The 21011-nt window shown below is 40.0% G+C and overlaps 1 protein-coding gene across 1 annotated transcript; it reads right to left on the bottom strand.

Annotated features, from left to right (window-relative positions):
• Positions 1-1137: 1137 nt before the first annotated feature.
• Positions 1138-20468, bottom strand: LOC134802330 (zinc finger protein 816-like). Its single transcript, XM_063774937.1, has 12 exons — positions 20284-20468; positions 18831-18959; positions 15499-16284; positions 15084-15218; positions 13320-13447; positions 12504-12578; positions 9347-9476; positions 7675-7872; positions 6293-6520; positions 4316-4417; positions 3053-3151; positions 1138-2134 (listed from the first exon to the last, which is right to left on the bottom strand). Exons 1-12 carry the CDS (start codon positions 20419-20421, stop codon positions 1961-1963), a joined length of 2322 nt encoding a protein of 773 aa, XP_063631007.1. The 5' UTR covers positions 20422-20468; the 3' UTR covers positions 1138-1960.
• Positions 20469-21011: the final 543 nt, after the last annotated feature.

A 21011-nucleotide genomic window follows, 5' to 3' on the forward strand; every position in this document is an offset into this window, starting at 1 on the left:
GCTAGTTGACCATTTGATCTCTTTGGTTAGATTAAAAGTAAATTGCATGGTAGTTAACTGTCATTTCTGCCACTAGACTTTTTGCAACTGATTCACGTTTGTAAAAAAATGGTTAATCCAAAAAGAAAAACAATTAACAAATGGATAAAGAAGTATCCTTTTCTTACTTACAACGAAAACAATTCAACAATATACTGCTCTAAATGTAAGTTTATTCGATAGACGATAAAATTCAACGTTCCAACTCTATTGACGTTTGATTTTTGCCATGAGCAATTCCGCCCTCTGATTATTAGGGTTGGCACCACTTGACTTCCTTTTGCGTGCACGACCACAGATAAGATAATGACTTGAATTTTGACAACCCTAAATAGCCGAAAGGGCTTGCCATATATTAGAAAGGGATAGCATGATTCGACCCTGAACCACTGTCAAACTTCGGTTTTGTAGGAAGTGTCCTTTCTGTACGGGTAGTACTATTATTTCTTCTGTGCTGTAAGCAAGTCGCAATACAAAGGATCATGACAAATTGGACTCATGGACAAATTTAGAGCTACGCAAAAAAAAAAGTTAAATTACTGGATTTCAGCACGTAAGGTAATTTCAAAATTAGTAAATAGTACATTGTGCAACATGGGGCGTAAGTTGAATATTGCAAACGAGAGTACTTATAGTTAAATCGTGACGACGGCTTGCCGGAGCGATTTATAGACTCGAGTTTGCAATATTATTACGCCCCGAGTTACACGCAATGTTTTTCATCACACTTGCGATACAAAAATTAAGTATAAAGACAAAAGACTGTTAATTATGGCACTAGAAACTTCATAACTCCCTAGGGAGAACGCTTTTTCTATAACTCCCGCTAAACCTGCGTGCCTTTCCACATTTACTGCGTGAGTGTGATGAAATAGTATTTCATTGCGTTCCTCAAAATTTGTTTATGAGTGTACTTTAACATAATAAATAGAATTAAAAAAAATAATCTTTTATTACTGACAAAGTCCATAGCAACATACATTAAAATTACATAAGATAAAATAGAAAATCAATTAAAAATAAAATACAAATAAATTAATCAATGTAAGGATTTTTTTTTTAATTTAAAACAAACACTTTTCATATTACAATATATTATTAATTTAATTATAGTACCGTATAATGGGGTGAGTAGGGATTACGAGGGCAGTTGGGTTATGAATGGGGTGAGGAGGGATGACAGAGGGTTGAGTTGGTTTTTACAGGCTACTGCTACGTAAATAATATATTCTAATAACAAATCAAGCTATGTTCATAATCCCAAAGTGTCGATCCAACAATTTTCATAACTCACCTTAGTAGGAAATCCCTCGTCACCCCAACTACGAGGTGAGCTGGGATTTCCTACTACTTCATGTTTATCTCTAAAGTTATGAAATGAAACAACAAATTATCATTGACAAACTAAAATTCATACATCCGGAACACTTTTTTTGTATATAAATTAAACTTCGATTTCGTCCCTACTCACCCCATTTTACGGTACTTCTTTCATTTTCACTTATCTAGATTTCATAAAATTCAACTCTTGTTCCGCTTGTGCGCAGGCTGAGACTTGAGGACAACTCACACAGATTACTTAATATTCAACATGTGTCATCATTGTTGCCGCTTGGTCCGGCTCCGCTTGGGCGCGGGCTGGCCGTGGCGCACGGCGCTCACGTGGACTACTCGCACAGATGGTGCACGTGATATTCAACTTGTGTCATTATCCCGCTATTGTTCTGCTTGGTCCGGTTCCGCTTTGGCGCGGGCTGGCCGCGGTACACGGTGCTCACGTGGACCACTCGCACGGATGGTGCACGGGATATTCAACATGTGTCATTATCCCGCTTTTGTTCCACTTGGTCCGGTTCCGCTTAGGCGCGGGCTGGCCGTGTTGCACAGTGCTCGCGCGCAGCGGACTCGCACAGGTGTTGCATTAACTACAGCTTTCTTCCATATTATTTACGCTCCGTTTCAGCTTGCTCCGGTTCCGCTTGGGCGCGGGTTGGCCGTAGTGCACGGTGCTCACGTGAAGCGCCAGCGCGGACTTCGTGGACAAATGGCGCCCGCAGATCGTACAGGGGACGTTTTCGCGGATGCCTTCGTGTGCCTGGGAATAAAATTATTTTTTTGACAATATACACAGTATTCACAACGACAGTAGTCCAATATTGGACTATACTATACTAACATCGGTGGAATATAATAGTATTTAAGCAACAGTCAAATAACAAAGGTTAATAAAATAGTTTCAGATTCAGGAGTAACCAAGTTTTGTAATAACCTGAGAATTTTATGACCGTATTTATGTGACTTTGCATGTAAGAAGAAATACAAATGTAATTTAAGAGTCATACGAATGTAACCGCCGCGCCGCCATAAATTAGGTATAAAAGAGAAAATATTTATTTTAACTCACAAAGGATACATTTAACAATATGTACAAAACTTGAGAAACTGAAACTGAGCCATGCCGGGTCCAAAGGTCCCCATCACGCTAGCAGCGTTACCCCGCTGTGGCGATGGAGACCTGTTGGACAAGCCATGACTCAGAACGGGGGTCAATCAGAAGAAATAATTTAAATTTAAAAAAATGTGGCAACAACAGTAAACGGGTATTAATGCCTCTTTTGTTTATTATAAAAAAAATGGAAGAACACTAATATCAGTATTCCTATATATATTTAGAGTTCATTTAGAATTCACTGAAATATGACGGTTTTTCGGTGTCAGTTGAGGTTCCACTTTATGGTGTAATATGGCGATTAGCCAGTTTCAATGTTTAGCAGTAAGGCTTTGGTTTACAGCGACATAAACGCATATTGCTTGTGTCTGCGATAACTACACATGTATAAAATAGGCTACTCGACAAATAAAGACGTTCACTTCATACATATACTTACTACTGAGTGTTACTCTGCCACCCTGGTTAGCAACCCTAAACAACATACTTCTCTTAATATTATAATGGTTAGTGCAACCAACTTTGAACCAACCAACCAACAACCAGCTTCGAACAAGTACTCACAACTTTGTAATGTCGTTTCAAGTTGCCCTTCGCTGTGAAAGCGAGCGGACACTTCGAGCACTGGAACGGCTTCTCCCCTGTGTGCGTCCGCAAATGTTTCTGCACACATACACATATTATTAGGTTAACTTGCCTGCGTCGGTAAATGTCTCTAAATACACATACACAATAGAAACGTAGACTGAAGTTATTTTTAGACAATTTCACTTTAAAAAATCGTATAGAACAACTTGACCGTGACGTCATTGTGATGTTTCATATAAATTCCATATGATAGTGAGTAATCGTTTTGACAGATCGGAAAAAGATACAGATGTAGTGCAATTACATCACCATACCCAACTTACGCTATCATACATAAGCCTGAGTGCAAAACTATTCTCCATCGTATTTTCACGGAAAGGTACGAAAACGTGTCTTGCTATTTCAGTCAGTCTCGGTACAAAAAGTACTGAGGTTGACTGAAGTAGCATGACAAATACGAACGTTTCCGAGAAAATACGATGAAAAACAATTGTGCACTACATTTGTATTGATTACAAATGTGGACCTCCAAGTGTCTCAATTCACACAAGCGAGAAATCCTATACCAGCAAAGTGAATAGATTTTTTTTATGTTACCATTTCTTCATATATGTACTTTGTATGGCGGTAACAAAAAGCAAAGTTTGGAAATTGTATGGAAATTTTAGGACACTTTTTTTTCTCTTACGAGTATAAGGATGAAAAGGGCTTGCGATCCTGACCACAAATAACAGAAATGTGCCAAAAATGTAACATAAAAAAAATGCAAAAAAAGAAATGCTCAGTACTTATGCAATAATAAATTACTCTGCATAATTCGAATTAAAATAATATATTAAAATTCATTTTGGCTCAAAAATAATGATGTACCCTAGATAAGTTACTAATATTTCATTCTAAATATAATAATATGTGCTCCCATTATAGTTCGTCTTTTTTAGCATTAGAAAGAAGTTGAAAGAAGGTAAGCGATCTTGACATGTCTTTTAATTGAAAAACGCTTTTTAAAAATCAGTAACTACTTATTACTTATGAAAGCAGAAGAATATAAATGATCGTATTAGATTCATAATTGTTACATATTTGCCGTAACTTATTTTAAAAATGTGTTTTTCAATTAAAAGACACATCAAGATTGTTTACCTAATGCTAAAAAAACGAACTATAGCTGTAAGTATTGTATTGACATTAAAAATATTTATTTATATTTTATCAATAAAATATTGATTGATAGCTTACCTCTAGCGTAGTTTTGACGGCGAAGCTCTTCGGGCACAGGTTGCAGGCGAATGTCCTCACCGCCTGATGCTGCTCCTGGTGCTGACGGAGCAGGGTCGAATTCTGTCGCAATGTATTAAATAGATAAAAAAATTAAATCAAATGTATAGATGCAACGGATAGTTTGGCCGGATACCGGATGTTCGGCCTGACCATTGGCCGATAATCGGTATCCGGCTGCCGAATATTCGGCCTGCGGAACTATACCTACTTTTTGGTTCTTCAGGCGCACCTTTGTGCAGGCTTTGACCTGTTTCGTAGTGAACGTTCGCGCGGACTCATTTCTAGGTACGAAATGAGTGCGCGTGCAAGTGAGTAGAGTGTTTAAATTGTTTTAAAATTATAAACGAGTACGAATTTGACCGTGATTGTTTCTTAAATCCAATTTGTTTACTCCGAAATCAAGCAAAGTTACTATCCGGTATCCGGCTGGATAGAAGGTCACTATCCGGTATCCGGCCGGATGTTAAATTACCGGTGAATAGACCGGATACCGGATAGTAACCGAATATCCGGTGCATCTCTAATCAAAAGCCTTTTATTTCATGAAAATTATTTTTTTCATATTTGGTTAAATTTTGAAATAAAATAATTCAAGAACCCCGTGTTCACAGGTGAAGGCTTCCTCCAAAGCCCTCCATGTATCTCGATCCTTGACCACTTGTATCCAATTTGGCCCGGAAATTTTGGTAATATCATCTTGCCATCTCATAGTGGGTCTTCCTTTCCCTCTTTCTTCAATTCTTTAATCTTTCTTTCTCAAAAAAAAACACTTAAATTGGTAAATAAGTGTAAAATGTGAGTTTTTCGGAACTCATGTACGAAATATCATTTGATATTTACCAGTCGCTTTTCGGCGAAGGAATACATCGTGAGGAAACTGGACTAATTTTGGACTTTATTGTTATAGCGGCAACAGAAATACATCATCTGTGAAAATTGACGACCGGTCTGGCCTAGTGGGTAGTGACCCTGCCTGCGAAGCCGATGGTCCTGGGTTGGAATCCTGGTAAGGGCATTTATTTGTGTGATGAATACAGATATTTGTTCCTGAGTCATGGGTGTTTTCTATGTATATAAGTATGTATTTATCTATATAAATATATTTATATCGTCGCCTAGTACCCATAGTACAAGCTATGCTTAGTTTGGGGCTAGGTCGATCTGTGTAAGATGTCCACAATATTTATTTATTTATTTATTATTATTTAAATTTCAACTGCCTAGCTATCACGGTTCATGAGATACAGACTGGTGACAGACAGACGGACAGCGGAGTCTTAGTAATTGGGTCCCGTTTTTACTCTTTGGGTACGGAACCCTAAAAATGGAGTTTTAAGGCTAAGGACAAAATGGAAGTTCAAAGTTTTATTTAGAATTCAATTCTATCTTATACCAGTGGGGAGACACTCCTGACTTCGGGCAAACTCGGCTCCGTTCGGCTCAGCATTGCTCCGAGCAATTACTAGGGTTGACACAACTTGGCGTCTCTTTGCGTGCACGACCTTACCAGATAGGATAATTACTTGAAATTTGGCCTTAATAGTCGAAAGGGATAGTCATAAGTTAGAAAGGGATATCATAATTCGACCTTGAATCGCTGTCAAACTTCGGTTTTGTAGGAAGTGTCCTTTCTGTACGGTAGTACTATTACTTATTCTGTGCTTATACTAACCAAGGTGCGAGACTTGGGCGACGTCATCACCAAGCTTAAATGGAGTTGGGCGGGACATGTTGCTAGGCAGAGTGATGGCCGCTTTCGAATGAAAGAAGCGCCTGGCGTCCGTTGGCTCGTTGGGTGGATGACATTCGGAAAATCGCGGGGCACTTTTGGATGAGACTAGCCCAGGACCGGGATAGTGGCGTACACGAAGAGAGGCCTATGCTCAGCAGTGGGCGGCTGAAGGCTAGAATGATGAATGATGATGATATACTAACCTGTAGAACGCGTCCGCACTGCTCACACACGAACAGTGTCACCGGCGCGTGTCGAGCGGTCGCGGAGGCGGGCGCGGAGGAGGGCGCGGAAGAGGCGCGCAGCGCGGCGCGGCGGCGCGCGTAGTACTTCCTCGCGTACTCCCCGCGCCCGGCCTTGGGCCGCTCGTTGAGATGCTTGCGACGGTTGTGTACTTGGAACGCCTTCGCGTCGGGGAACGTCATGTCGCACTGTACGTGGAATATTATACATTTCTGACGTAATACATCATAACTACACATCGGTAACTCGTGGCATTTAGGTAGCACTTAAAAGATTAGTTTAATTAATTCCTTTTTTTAGTGGTTTATTTTTCTCGACTCGTATAGGAAGAACATTGTCACATCACTAGTCTGTTAGAAACTGTCAAGTGCCACAAGTTACCGATGTGTGCTCATCACTAATCTTTTAAGTGCTACCTAAATGCCACGAGTTACCGGTGTGTAATCATAACCATGATGTTTGTAGTTTTTAGTTTTAAATTGTACATTATTCGACAGCTATATAACTAGTTCGCCCCGAACTGAGGCCTCGCGGTTCGCCAAAAAGATCTATTGAATGCAGTGCTACTTAGTGGTCAAAGGATCGAAAACCACGTGCGATTCATTGCAAGATCTATGGAGCCCTTAACTGATAAATTTAAGTCACCATGGAGATTAAAATAAACTGTAACTGTGGTAAGCCGTAATCTTTCTTGTCAAATGTCAAATACTAATATTATGTTTATTTTATTTCGTTTTTATCTCGTTAATTATTTTAAAATCTTAAATTAAAAAACAATATTATAAATGTGTAAACCGAGCACTTTCATTTGATACCAAACTCGACCATACTTTTTTGCAATTAAAATGACCAGAATAGCAAGACCCCTCAAAATAGCTTTTTAGCATTTTAAGCACTTCTGGCTCAATAACCTCTTGATCGAGCCTGCTTAAAATTTAATGACTAAAATATAATGCCCTCAACTGTACGTTCACCCCATTTCATTTAAATTAGAACAAATTTACTTAAGTTATTGTGTTTCAAACTATCCTCTGATAGTTCAGCTTAAAAACATCGAAATGCCGGGACGTGCCCCTAGCCAACCGTGTGTTCCAAGTTGAATGTAAGAACTTCGCTTCGCTCGCTCGTTCGATAACAACTTCACTTCGCTTCGCTCGCTCGTTCGAAAATAACCTTTGTTACTGGAGTCGTAGTCAATAATTCATAGCAAATAAACTCTGTATTTTTCGCTTTACTGCGTTTCTTCTTTTCGAATTTCGCCTAAAAACATATAATTTAATAAAATGCCGCGAAAAATCGGCATTCCGTGTTGTTTGTAAAACTAAAAGAAAATATACCATACCTCGTCACACAGACATGTTTCCTTCGGGTGTGTCTCTTTGACATGTTCCTGTAGCTTGTCCTCGCTCGCACAGTTCTCGCCGCACTGCTCGCACGGCCGCAGGTCTCTGTGCTCGCCGGCCGTGTCTGTGTGTCTGTTCAGTGCTTCTAAACTATGGAAGTTGGCTGAACAAGTAGTACACTTGAATTGTTGCGGCTTCTGAAATAAAATACACAAAAAATAGGGCTGATTTAGAGGGCGCGCGATCTCGCATGCGATTTTAGTTCAAGTTGGTCATGCAGATCTTGTCAGTAGAAAAAGGCGGCAAATTTGAAAATAGTATGCGCGAAGTGATATCGTCTCATAGAAAATTTGAATTTCGCGCTTTTTTCTACTGACAAGATTTGCTTGACCATCTATACATTGCGGACTGTTGGTTACGTCCAATTCAACCGACCGATCAAAAACAGCAATGTATTGAAACTCGCATGCGAGTTCTCGCAACGTCTAAATGAGCCCTTAAAAGTGGAAAAATACTGCCTTGGGCAGGGGTACGAAACTCGCTTCGGGCAAACTCGGCTCCGTTCGGCTCAGCGTTGCTCCGAGCAATTATTAGGGTTGGCACAACTTTACGTCCCTTTGCGTGCACGACCACAGATAAGATAATGGCTTGAATCTTGACAACCCTAAATAGCTGAAAGGGATAGTGCTATATATTAGAAAGGGACAGCATGATTCGACCCTAAACTTGGTTTTGTAGGAAGTTTCCTTTCTGTACGGTAGTACTATTATTTATTCTGTGCCTTGGGTGAGACTTGGATTGACTTGGGTAGATGTCGCTAGGGTACCCTACCCTATCTACCTAATGTGGGGGACCATATGGTGGAAAGATTCGCTGTGGATGAGGTCTTGGTGGCTCAGTTCGAGGCACTGGAGTATTGATCTTGAGGCCGTGAGTTCGACTTAGTAATCGGGTCCCGTATTTACCTTTTGGGTACGGAATCGGTGATGCGAAATGCGACCTCTTCTTGTGCGCGCGCAGCCCGTGTTCCCCCACGAACGTCTCGCCGCACACGCGAGAGTGACACGGAGACATACACCCGTCCCGCTCACGCTACACTACCTTAGCATGCGATCTCTTCTTGTGCGCGCGCAGCCCGTGTTCCCCCACGAACGTCTCGCCGCACACGCGAGAGTGACACGGAGACATACACCCGTCCCGCTCACGCTACACTACCTTAGCATGCGATCTCTTCTTGTGCGCGCGCAGCCCGTGCTCCCCCACGAACGTCTCGCCGCACACGCGAGAGTGACACGGAGACATACACCCGTCCCGCTCACGCTACACTACCTTAGCATGCGATCTCTTCTTGTGCGCGCGCAGCCCGTGTTCCCCCACGAACGTCTCGCCGCACACGCGAGAGTGACACGGAGACATACACCCGTCCCGCTCACGCTACACTACCTTAGCATGCGATCTCTTCTTGTGCGCGCGCAGCCCGTGTTCCCCCACGAACGTCTCGCCGCACACGCGAGAGTGACACGGAGACATACACCCGTCCCGCTCACGCTACACTACCTTAGCATGCGATCTCTTCTTGTGCGCGCGCAGCCCGTGCTCCCCCACGAACGTCTCGCCGCACACGCGAGAGTGACACGGAGACATACATCCGTCCCGCTCACGCTACACTACCTTAGCATGCGATCTCTTCTTGTGCGCGCGCAGCCCGTGCTCCCCCACGAACGTCTCCCCGCACACGTCGCACGCGGCGCACTGCGCGGGGTGCACAATACGTATGTGTGACAAGTACGTAGTCATCTTGCTGAGGGAGAAACGAGAATATTTATATATAAGTTTCGGAGATCTCGTAAACGGCTCTAACGATTTATATGAAATTTGCTATAGGTACTTATGCGGGTTTTCGGGGGAGAAAAATCTATATAGCTAGGTCTTATCCCTGGGAAAACGCGCATTTATGAGTTTTTATGTTTTCCGAGCAAAGCTCGGTCTCGCAGATATTAGATATTTATATACGAACTAGCGACCCGCTCCGACTTCGCATGGGTTACACAAAACCTTACCAAATATACACCTAAACCACAGACTTAAATATACCATAGATGAAGCAAATATCACGATTTGTATTGAAACCAAGCGTGCCGACTTTTTACCACCTACTGTGACGTCACAGCCGCAATTTAGTGATGGGAAATCCTAACCGATTCAAAGACACCGATGCCCCTCTGCCCCGCTACGATTCAACTGTCTTGCTCGTACTCATAGATTTTATATCTGCGGTCTCGCTCGCTCACTCCCCGCTACCCCGCGAACCACGCCAAAAATCACAAATCGATTGTCATGAATGACATCGATTTTCTGACAGACGAATGATCTTCTTCTCAAGTTTTCCTTTCAATGAAACTGGTATTTACAAAATCTATGACTGGATCATGTGGAAAACAAAAATAATGAAAGTCTTTTTAACACAATAGAAATTTATAAACATACTAAACATGTAATCGTATATGTTTAAATTACCCTCGTTTTTAAAGGTGTCGTATAAACTTTTACATACGGCAAAAACGCCGGCTGTCTGGAGACATCAGGGCCCAGTTTTATAAAGTTACAAGTTACAGGTTACAAGAGTACAGGCTACAGGCACCTGTAAAGCACTGTGAACGGCTACAGGTGTTTTATAAATACACATAGATGATTACAGTTGTAAAGAACCACGGTCAATCTCGATTACATTTGAAATCTACAGGTGTGAAGGACATCACTATTTAAAAAAAACGTCTGTCATAGATACTCGGTGCTCTACTAAATGCTGTGTTATTGTTTGCTGTAAAATATTAATTACTGAAAAAATGGCCAGAAATGAAGGAAAAATCGAGTGGTTGAGAGCGGTGTTCGATGCCAAGGATATACTTTTTGGCCCGTTTTCAGATTCAGATTAAGTTAGATTTAATGAAATATTTACCTAATAAGTAAATAAATACTGTTTCACATTACATTAAAATGTATCGTTTCGGCAGCGGCTCAAAGATAAGTATGCTGTGCATCGGAAATTATGAATAGTACTTTACCATAATGTGAATGCACTATACTTAAATAAAGAGACGAATGCTAATAAATCAACGACAAATATCGGCACCAATACCTTTCCGTTTCCTAGTAGATAAAATAAAACGAATCAATAAAATCAATATCAAACATATTGTCACTTTATTTCCTATTTACTAGGTATATATTGCAGATACACTAACAAAAACTGATAAGGTCAGTGCATGGAAAAGTATGCATGCCCTGGCACAATCGTTGGCGTTGGTGCCTAACAATAAAAAGTAAAGTTTAAAATCTCTCAGAAAACGAATAATTGTAGTTAAAATTAAGAATTACGAGCGAAAAAGCGAATCACTGAGACACTACAAGTAGCTGTTACAGGACTCAAGACGTATGTAAGTTTTTGTTACAAGTGTACCAATCTACACTTGTAATTTACAATATTTTTATAAAACGCTTGTTCGATTATGAGTTTAAAACTATTAAACTCCCATATTTTGTCTATGGTTGAGCTACAGGCACTTGTACCAGTAACCTGTAAAATTGTAACACAGTACTTTTATAAAACGCAAATTGTAAAAAACGGTGCAAGTGTTGCCAGTAAACGCTTGTAAACTTGTAACTTGTAACTTTATAAAACTGGGCCCTGGACGTTTCCCTCTTGCCTTTCGTCTGGGTTGCCACTTTTTTACCTTGTACCCGTTCCTCCTTAGTACCTCCTCGTCGGAGGTAAATCTTAAAACTTAAATACTCGATTAAGTCCCGTTGTGTAGTTTGATATTTTTTTTTATCAATAACTACAAAAACAAATTTTAATAGTTAATATCATTCATTTGTCCGATATCGATTAAAATCGTTTATTAGAAGCGATTGGTAGAATGAACAACACTAGTCGCTAAATTTGACAGACGAATGATAAACGGCCTGTACCACGAAGTGGAAGCGATGCGCGACAGTATCGCTAGTCCGATATTCATCGTCTCTTAACTCACAACGTCAGATCAAACGCTCAAAGCAAACGCGCAATGTAATGTAAATATAGTTTTGTAACGTTAATCTATAGTTACTTAGGTATATTATTGGAATCACAACTTGGAATACTTAAAAAATTGTTTTAAAATGAATTTACGCATAATATGATTTCAAAATTACTTACCTGTGATAGGAAATATGTCCTTGCCCTTGGGTGCTTGCAATTTTTGGGCTGTTGCAGTTAATTATCACGCAACGAGACATTTTTAATTTTTTATGGACTACCAACTGCAACAACTGGCGCGCGTGGAATGTCAATAGCGACGGCCAACCTCGACGCTTGGTCGGGGTTCGGGCACGCGAAGTAGATGCATTTGCGTCATCTATGGTATATTTAAGTCTGTGACCTAAACCTTTCCCAAGAATAACTCTATTGATAGGTGAAAACCGCATAAAAATGAGTTCAGTAGTTTTTCAGTTTATCGCGAACATACACACAAAACAGACAGACGCGGTGGGGGACTTAGTTTTATAAGGTGTAGCTTAGAGGGTATAACCAAACGGAGCCGCCTTGTCTGTAATTTTCGGTACAAAACAGTCTGCCTTTTTTTTTGCGGGAGAGGGACACGTCAAATGTATACGTAACGTAAAAATAGCCTAGTCAGATAAACGTCAGTCCATGCAATGTATATGGCCATTGGCCGCCTATTTTCGACAGAGGGGAACGCCTGATAATGGCTACTCCGTTTGGTTATATTTATATCCTCTAACTAAGAGGTGTGTGACAATGGAAGTTAAATAATAATGGTCTCACGCATAGGTTTTCCCGCAATGCTGGCATTGGTAGGTCTTGCCCGCGTGCATCTCGTGATGTCTGACTGCTTGCCACCTGCACAAATTACGTAATGATACACCATAGCGAAATCAATGTAACATATTTCGCACGAGTAAGGTTACTAACATACACCTGTAAGCAATGCTAAGCTTACGTCATAGCTAAATACAGATCTTAGTGACATAATTGTTTTCTTTCGAATTTTCTCGGAAACGTTCGTATTTGTCATGCTACTTCAATCAACCTCAGTACTTTTGTACCGAGACTGACTAAAATAGCAAGACAGGTTGGTAAATTTCCGTGAAAATATGAGGGAAAATATTTTTTTTTTTAGAACATAATCAGTCATAATAAACATATTACATATGTTGTACACAATGTACAGAAACGGAGAGGTGATACAAACAGACCTGGAGGTTCATTAAACACAATATTAATAAAATAAAAAGGTAGGTAAGAACAACGTAGTAAGTAATTTAAGAATACACAAATAAGCATACAATCTCAAGGAACAATGAAAACGGGCCACGCTGTGTAGTAATTGCCACACAAACAGACCCATCCCCAATGCCCCTGAGTGTGCAGTAATAATCATAATCATAATCATAATCGTCGTAATAAAAATATATGTCGAAATGAATTGCTACAGTTAGGAATTAGGTACTAAAAGAGTTTACGTCTCACAAGCATTTTTAGACTAGACAAGGAATTATTAAAAGGGTCAACTGTTTATTATAGAAATTATACGCTACATCTGTAAGCCCTTAACCTTACGTGATCAATGGATGGTCTGACCTGGTTCTGGAGACATATTCGCACTCGTTGCATACAATCTTCAGCCGGTGCACGTCCTGGTGGCGCTGCACCTGGAACTGACGCTTGTAGCGCACGGAGCAGATCTCGCATGCTAGTTCGCCCTCGATCTAAAATAAAAATATTTATATTAACTGTTTTTAGGGTTCAGTACCCAAAGGGTAAAACGGGACCCTATTATTAGGGTTCCGTACCCAAAGGGTAAAACGGGACCCTATTACTAAGACTCCGCTGTCCGTCCGTCCGTCCGTCCGTCCATCCGTCCGTCCGTCCGTCCGTCCGTCCGTCTGTATCTCACGAACCGTGAGATAGTTGACATTTTTGTTGTTGTTGAAATTGTTGAAATTTTCACAGATGATGTATTTCTGTTGCCGCTATAACAACAAATACTAAAAACAGAATAAAATAAAGATTTAAGTGGGGCTCCCATACAACAAACGTGATTTTTGACCGAAGTTAAGCAATGTCGGGCGGGGTCAGTACTTGGATGGATGACCGTTTTTTTTTGTCGTTTTTTGCGTTATGGTACGGAACCCTTCGTGCGCGAGTCCGACTCGCACTAGCCCGGTTTTTTTCGCCATCATGAGAAAGCGATGCGCGTCACTCCTCAATCGCAGCCGAAGCAGCACGAACAGCATCCTAAGTACGCTGGCGCAGCGTTGGGGCTCGCCCCTGGTCAAGCGGTGCGTGCAGCCACACTCACCTGTGGCTGTTCCGCCACGATAGTTATAAATGTTTTGTTTTGTCTTAATTATAATACTAACTCTAGATATATGTAAGTTATTGTAATACCTAACCCTATACATATATGGACTTCATGTTCCAAATAAAAATATTTCATTTCATTAACAGTTGACATTAGGAAATGGAGGCTTAAGCCCACTTGGTTTGTTGGTAGTTTAATAATGAAGAGATAATTTGACTTGAGTTGAAGGTGGGATGATAGAAGGTAAAGAATCTGATTCTAATCCTCATGTACAATTCCCACCGACCGGCTGGAATCGGGCTGCGCCGGAGCGCATTTCACAATGTCCTGTACATTACAAATGACGGACTAGATGGAGTCCGTCCGGAGCCGTCCGCGTCCGCGAGCAGCCCACCGGCTTGCGGCCATACAAATGTGAAATGCCCGATCAGTGGTAATCGTACATAAATCTATATTGTAGGCTGCTTCAAGTTAGATATATCGGTAAATTTAGAAAATCTAATATTCATGCAAAACATAATTGAACAAGTTTGTTCTAAAATCTAAATTTGAGACATGACTGATAATGATAAGTGATGAAATAACTAAGAAATATTTTTTTAAGGATCTACATTAGTTATTAATTGTGGAATTCATTTACTTTTTCCAGTTTTAGGCAGTTTCCTTGTATGTCATAGCTTGTTTATCATGTAGGATGCAAAAAAGCAGACGAATCGCTTGATGGTAAGCGATTGCCGTCGCTCAACCCGCAACACCAGAGGGATTGTAAAGCCCCGTCCATATCGCGCGGCAAACTATCGAACATTGACTCGCGAGGCAGCCGCGCGCAATGGATACCGGGCTGCCGCGCGAGCCAACTCGATCAGATAGATAGACTCGATATGGAGACGGTGCTTAAGTGCGCTGCGGAAATATAAGATGGGAGTATGCTCTTCTTGAAGGTCGTATCGGTCCGGAAATACCGCAGGCGACCATTCATTCCACAGTTATAACAATATTAGTCATATGTAATATAAGAACAATGTACTTGTGTAACTCACAGGATCGTGTCGCAGTAGATGGTTGTTGTAGGCGGCCTCCGCGTTGAACGCCTTCCCGCAGGTCTCGCACTTGTACTGCGACTCCAGGTAGTTCTGCGACTTCTTGCGGGCGGCGATCTCTTCCAGCTGCTCTTCCTGTACATTGCACAATCAACTTTTAACAATAATAACTATTAAATTAAAAAAAAATTAAATGCTAGGGTAATTCGCCACTAACTCGCCACGGACCAATAACTGGCCGCACTAAATTAAAAATGAATTCTATTCACCCAGTTTAGTACAACGTGGTTAGTTATTGAAACCTTATACTAAAATGAATTCTGTTTATACATGAATAGAATTCATTTTTAGTATAAGGTGGCCAGTTACTAATAAGTGGCCAGTAATTGACGAATTACCCTAGTATGGAGCATACCTTGCTTAAAGTCACAATTTTCACTGCATTATCCCTCTCGAATTTAGCAAAATCAAACTCCGGCATATAATTGTTTTTGGCATTCCTAATTTTTCTCTTCACCCTCTTACTTGCTACTCTTTTCTGCTTAGTTTTACTTTTGCACGGAGTTTTCACATCTTTTTTCTTCCTCTTAACTTCCAAATTTTTTTTCATTTCTTTTCGCCTTTTAAGCGGTGTCTTAATCTTAACACTGTCACAATAAACTTCACCATGGTCACCTTCAATTTCAAACTCTTTCTTAATTTCCTCACCAAATACTCTGTAGCTTGTATCTTCTTCAATTTCGATTTCCATCTTAATTTTCGTTTCTGTAATGGCATCATTTTCATCGTTTTCATTTGTCTTAATCATGATGGTATTTTCAATCTTTCTCACGTTTTTTGTTTCTGTAATACTGGCATTGTTTTCGTCATCTTCTGCCTTTTGCATCTTTTTCCTGATGGTATTCTCAATGTTTCTAACCCTTTTTTGTATATATTTAAGCTTATCGGCAGGAATATTAAGTACATGCTTTTGGTTTTCAAATTGAGTTTTCGTCCCGGTTTTTGTAATAACACCGGCAATGTTTATGTTTGGTTTATTAAAGTTTGCCATATTTGGCTCCTTGGTGATTATGTTTGGTTCCTCTTTTATATTGTCTGCTGGTGTGATGTCTGTATATTCTGCTGTTTCCACTTCAGATATTGTTAGATCGAGAAATAGGTTTGAGGGGCGGCTTATTTGGCGAATTCCACCTAAGTCCAGCTGAAATATAAACAATTATTATAATATAAAACAGAAACATGATAGTATGATGGTCGCCCATGTACCATGGAGGCGCACAGTGGAAAAGGAGGCGTCACCAGTTAGCCTCGGCTTCCCTTCTGAGAGCCCTATGTCCCTGATGAGGGATAGCAGGAAATGGATATTTCAATGTATGTACTTCTTTTGTTATGTTTTTGTTTTCATTTAGATTTTACTCTAGAAACATTCTAGACTAGTATTTTTTATACAATTTTTTATGTTTGACGATCTTTTTGTGAAATTCTTAGTATTAAATTTGATCTGTATAATAATCCAATATTACTATGGAATAATATTAATGTCAATAAATTGCTCTGATAATTAGCTTAAGATAGTATATATGTAATAACAACTAACCATTCATAATTCCCTAGTAGCATTTTCGTTGGGGCCTACGGTGCCAACGGTAGGGAAAACGTTGGGATGAGGTTCGTTCCGTAGCCAACATTAATTTTGTATTGGCCCACCATCGCATTTACCAACATTCGCTGTGGCACAGATGCCCAACAATGGGCCTTTGTTTATTTTGGTAACGTTGGCTAATCAACGATATCATCCGATGGCCCAATTACGACAAATATCGCATTTACCAACATTGGCTGTAGCATTGAGGCCCAACAATGGGCCTTTGTGTATTTTGCTACCGTTCGCTAAACAACGATAACATTCGTTGGCCCAATGGTGACGAATACCGCATTTACCAACATTGGCTGTGGCACGGATGCCCAACAATGGGCCTTTGTGTATTTTGGTAACATTGGCTAGTCAAAGATATCATCCGATGGCCCAATGACGACAAATATCGCATTTACCAACATTGGCTGTAGCATTGAGGCCCAACAATGGGCCTTTGTGTATTTTGCTACCGTTCGCTAAACAACGATAACATTCGTTGGCCCAATGATAACAAATATCGTATTTACCAACATTGGCTGTGGCACTGACGCCTAACAATGGGCCTTTGTGTATTTTGGTACCGGTGGCTAAACAACGATAACATTCGTTGGCCCAGTGAGCACAAATATCGCATTTACCAACATTGGCTGTGGTACTGATGCCCAACAATACCAGTTGAGTTTGCTTGTGGCGTCACTAGATGGCGTTACTGTCTCCAAACATCGAAGTTATAGTTATTTTCTCGATTATTCCGGATATAATCATAATATTTTTTAAAAGTAACTTATAAATCTAATAGCTATAACTATAAAATTTATACATAAATTTAGAAAATTGTATTTTACCAACATTTTCTCAATTTAAATCTCAAAAAACATAAATCTCGCTTACGAAGTTTCGAAGTGCGGTTAGTATATATACAAATTAGAGTGTATAGTAAGTGTACTTGCTTCGGCAGTACATATACTAAAATTGGAACGATACAGAGAAGATTAACAACAACTGCTGTCTAGCCTAGGGCCTTCATGTGGATACAACCAATGCCTAGTTGCCTACCGTAGTGTAATTGTAATATTTATCAGCAAAGGCCCAACGTCGTATTACACAACCACTTACTTAACGTAGGGTAACTGTAGGACTCGTAAACAAAAGCCCATTACATAATTAGACTGTAGGCACACTATAAATTACACAACTATTTACCTACGGTAGTATTGTAAGAATCCTACACAAGGCCCAACGTTAAAGTTACATTGTTGGCCCTTTGTGGGACAAGCTGTGTTGGGCCTTCAACCTGGTGCACGACTACCTACCGACCTACCTGACTTGCCGTTGGGTAATTGTTGAATTTGCAAACAGAAGCAGAACGAAAAAATTGCCCTTTTTATTTTTTTGCAGTTGGCCCTACAGCAAGCCATACGGCCAAATGTAACAATTAACCAACCATCAAACAAATGTGTATAGGCCCAACCACGGCCCAACCAAAACCACCACCGTTGAATAATTGTATGATTTATTTAAATAGGTCCAACGATAAAATTACTCTAATGGCCCTCTGTTGGGAATCTTCGGGAGGGCCTTTGTCGAGGGCCCTCCAGCAAATCGTACGGCCAAATGTAACAATTAACCAACCATCAAACAAATGTGTATAGGCCCAACCACGGCCCAACCAAAACCACCACCGTTGAATAATTGTATGATTTATTTAAATAGGCCCAACGAAAAAATTACTCTTATGGCGCTCTGTTGGGAATCTTCGGGAGGGCCTTTGTCGAGGGCCCTCCAGCAAATCGTACGGCCAAATATAACGGTTGCCCAACTAATACGTAAACAAAGGCCCAACAAAATCCCTACAAGAAAATGCTATTAGGGAAGTGCTTGTTGCTAGGCCTACATGAATAAAGTATATTTGAAACTTGAAACATGATTGTTGCGTATGCATGCATAGGTAGATGTAAGTACGCATGGTCGCTGCGCCCACCGCGATATAAACCAGGTAACAGGTTAAATAAATCAGTTCGCTAACAGCTACGTTGTGTGTCACTTGGGCGCCCTCCCGACCCATATCTATCAATCATCATCATCATCATCATGTATGTAAAAATGTGTACCTTTTCCTTGAGCGACTCCGCAGTTAGACACTGTTGTGTGCGGAGACACATGTCTCTGAAAGATGCACATTTACGCAGCTGCGTGCCGCAGTACGAGCACAGGTGCTGAGGAAGCTTGTCCTTGACTACCTGCAACAGAAATAGCATTGGGAGTAATGTGCAGTTAAGTATTTTGTCAAAAATAAATTATTACAGCCATTAGTAAACTGTTTTTTTATTATATCCCAGATAGGATAATTCGCCAGTAACTGGCCACCTGTTAGTAACTGACCACCCGAAACTAAAAATGAATTCTATTCACCTATAAACAGAATTCATTTTAGTATCAGGTGGCTAGTTATTATACCTTTCATATGCTCTTGTCAAAAATTTGCCATTTATTTAGCAATCACGACAACTTATTGTTTAAGTTGAATAAATATGGAGCAGATCTGCTACTATTCATACCAAAGGTTAAGGTTAAGGTTAAGGCCAGTTATTGAAACCTTATACAATTTGACAACTTTTTACCATTAGCCTATTATTACAACCTATACAATAAGAAACGACATCAATAAATCAAAATAATTACTATTAATTATAAATTGACTAATTATTTATTTGTATTGATTGATATCAATATATTGTTGATGTTATATACCTAGACTTAGTTTTAAGCTTTGCCGTCGATTATTTTTTCAGTAAATTTATTACTAATAAGTAAATGTTACCTTATAGACTAACTTAGAATAGAATAGAATAATAAAACTATTGTGTGCCCTAACAGGTTGTCATGATCTGACTATAATTATATACCTAATGTAACATCTAATGTACATGACAATACAATATGAAATAAATGAAAAAAACCGGGCAAGTGCGAGTCGGACTCGCGCACGAAGGGTTCCGTACCATAATGCAAAAAAAAAAAACAAAAAAAAAGCAAAAAAAAAACGGTCACCCATCCAAATACTGACCACTCCCGACGTTGCTTAACTTTGGTCAAAAATCACGTTTGTTGTATGGGAGCCCCATTTAAATCTTTATTTTATTCTGTTTTTAGTATTTGTTGTTATAGCGGCAACAGAAATACATCATCTGTGAAAATTTCAACTGTCTAGCTATCACGGTTCGTGAGATACAGCCTGGTGACAGACGGACGGACGGACGGACGGACGGACGGACGGACGGACGGACGGACGGACAGCGAAGTCTTAGTAATAGGGTCCCGTTTTACCCTTTGGGTACGGAACCCTAAAAATGAAATGAATTCTGTTTATAGGTGAATAAAATTCTTTTTTAGTTTAGGGTGGCCAGTTATGGACCGGTGGCCAGTTACTGGCGAATTACCCTACTGAAACGAGAGTTTTTCAATAAAAAGACACGTCAAGATTGTTTACACTTTTCCTAATGCTAAAATAAACGAAGTATGACAATGGGTCAATAAGACTAGGATTAACCCAAAAATACTTACAGGAGTCCCCGTTATGTGAGCAAAGGCGTCAGCAAGTTTATTTTCATGTATGTTGAATAGCTTTCCGTCGGTGGATAGGCAGGCTCGGCAGCATAACAACGGGTCCTCTTTTGAGGACTCATTTTGTGTTACCTCCATGATTTGACCCTAGAATCTAATGGATTATTAACGAAATGTCCATGAAACTAAAAATAATAAAAATTTATAAATAAAATTAATTTAATTCTCCAATTCAATAGGTTTCATCTATTTGTCTTGTCAATCTGTCAAGTGTCAGCAACTCAGCAGTGTCAACTGTACGTCACTGATTCAGTTCGGAAATTTGAAACACATTGGGTTATTGGGGACTAGCAATAACCTGTAGCAGCCTGTAGCATGCACTGTTGAGCCCTCTTGCGCTGATAGCATTGAATAGCAAGTGCATCACCAAAAAATGGCTCACTCTGTGACTTATGTAAAATCTTGCTAGGTATTGTAACTGCGCTTAATTTTGCTTTATGTAATATAGATGGTCAAGCAAATCTTGTCAAAAGGCGCGAAATTCTAATTTTCTATGAGATGATATCCCTTCGCGCGTAGATTTTTCAAATGTGCCGCCTTTTTCTACTGACAAGATCTGCTTGACCAACTATATTAGCAAAGTAATTCATGTACATTTATCCGAACGCTGATCAATTTTTGAACGTAACTTATCTGTCAGTGTCAGTTGCGTAGCAGAAATGTCATTC

Source organism: Cydia splendana, chromosome 24 (assembly GCF_910591565.1).
Source record: "Cydia splendana chromosome 24, ilCydSple1.2, whole genome shotgun sequence".
NCBI lineage: Eukaryota > Metazoa > Arthropoda > Insecta > Lepidoptera > Tortricidae > Cydia > Cydia splendana.

Bases quoted from the DNA above. Each gene is read 5' to 3' on its own strand.
- LOC134802330 (XM_063774937.1), bottom strand. From the start codon at position 20,421: ATGGAGGTAACACAAAATGAGTCCTCAAAAGAGGACCCGTTGTTATGC. The intron at 9,477-12,503 runs GTGAGACCATTA...TTTCTCCCTCAG, and splicing joins CATTGCGGGAAAACCTATGC to CAAGATGACTACGTACTTGT. The intron at 7,873-9,346 runs GTAGTGTAGCGT...ATTTTATTTCAG, and splicing joins AGAAGAGATCGCATGCTAAG to AAGCCGCAACAATTCAAGTG.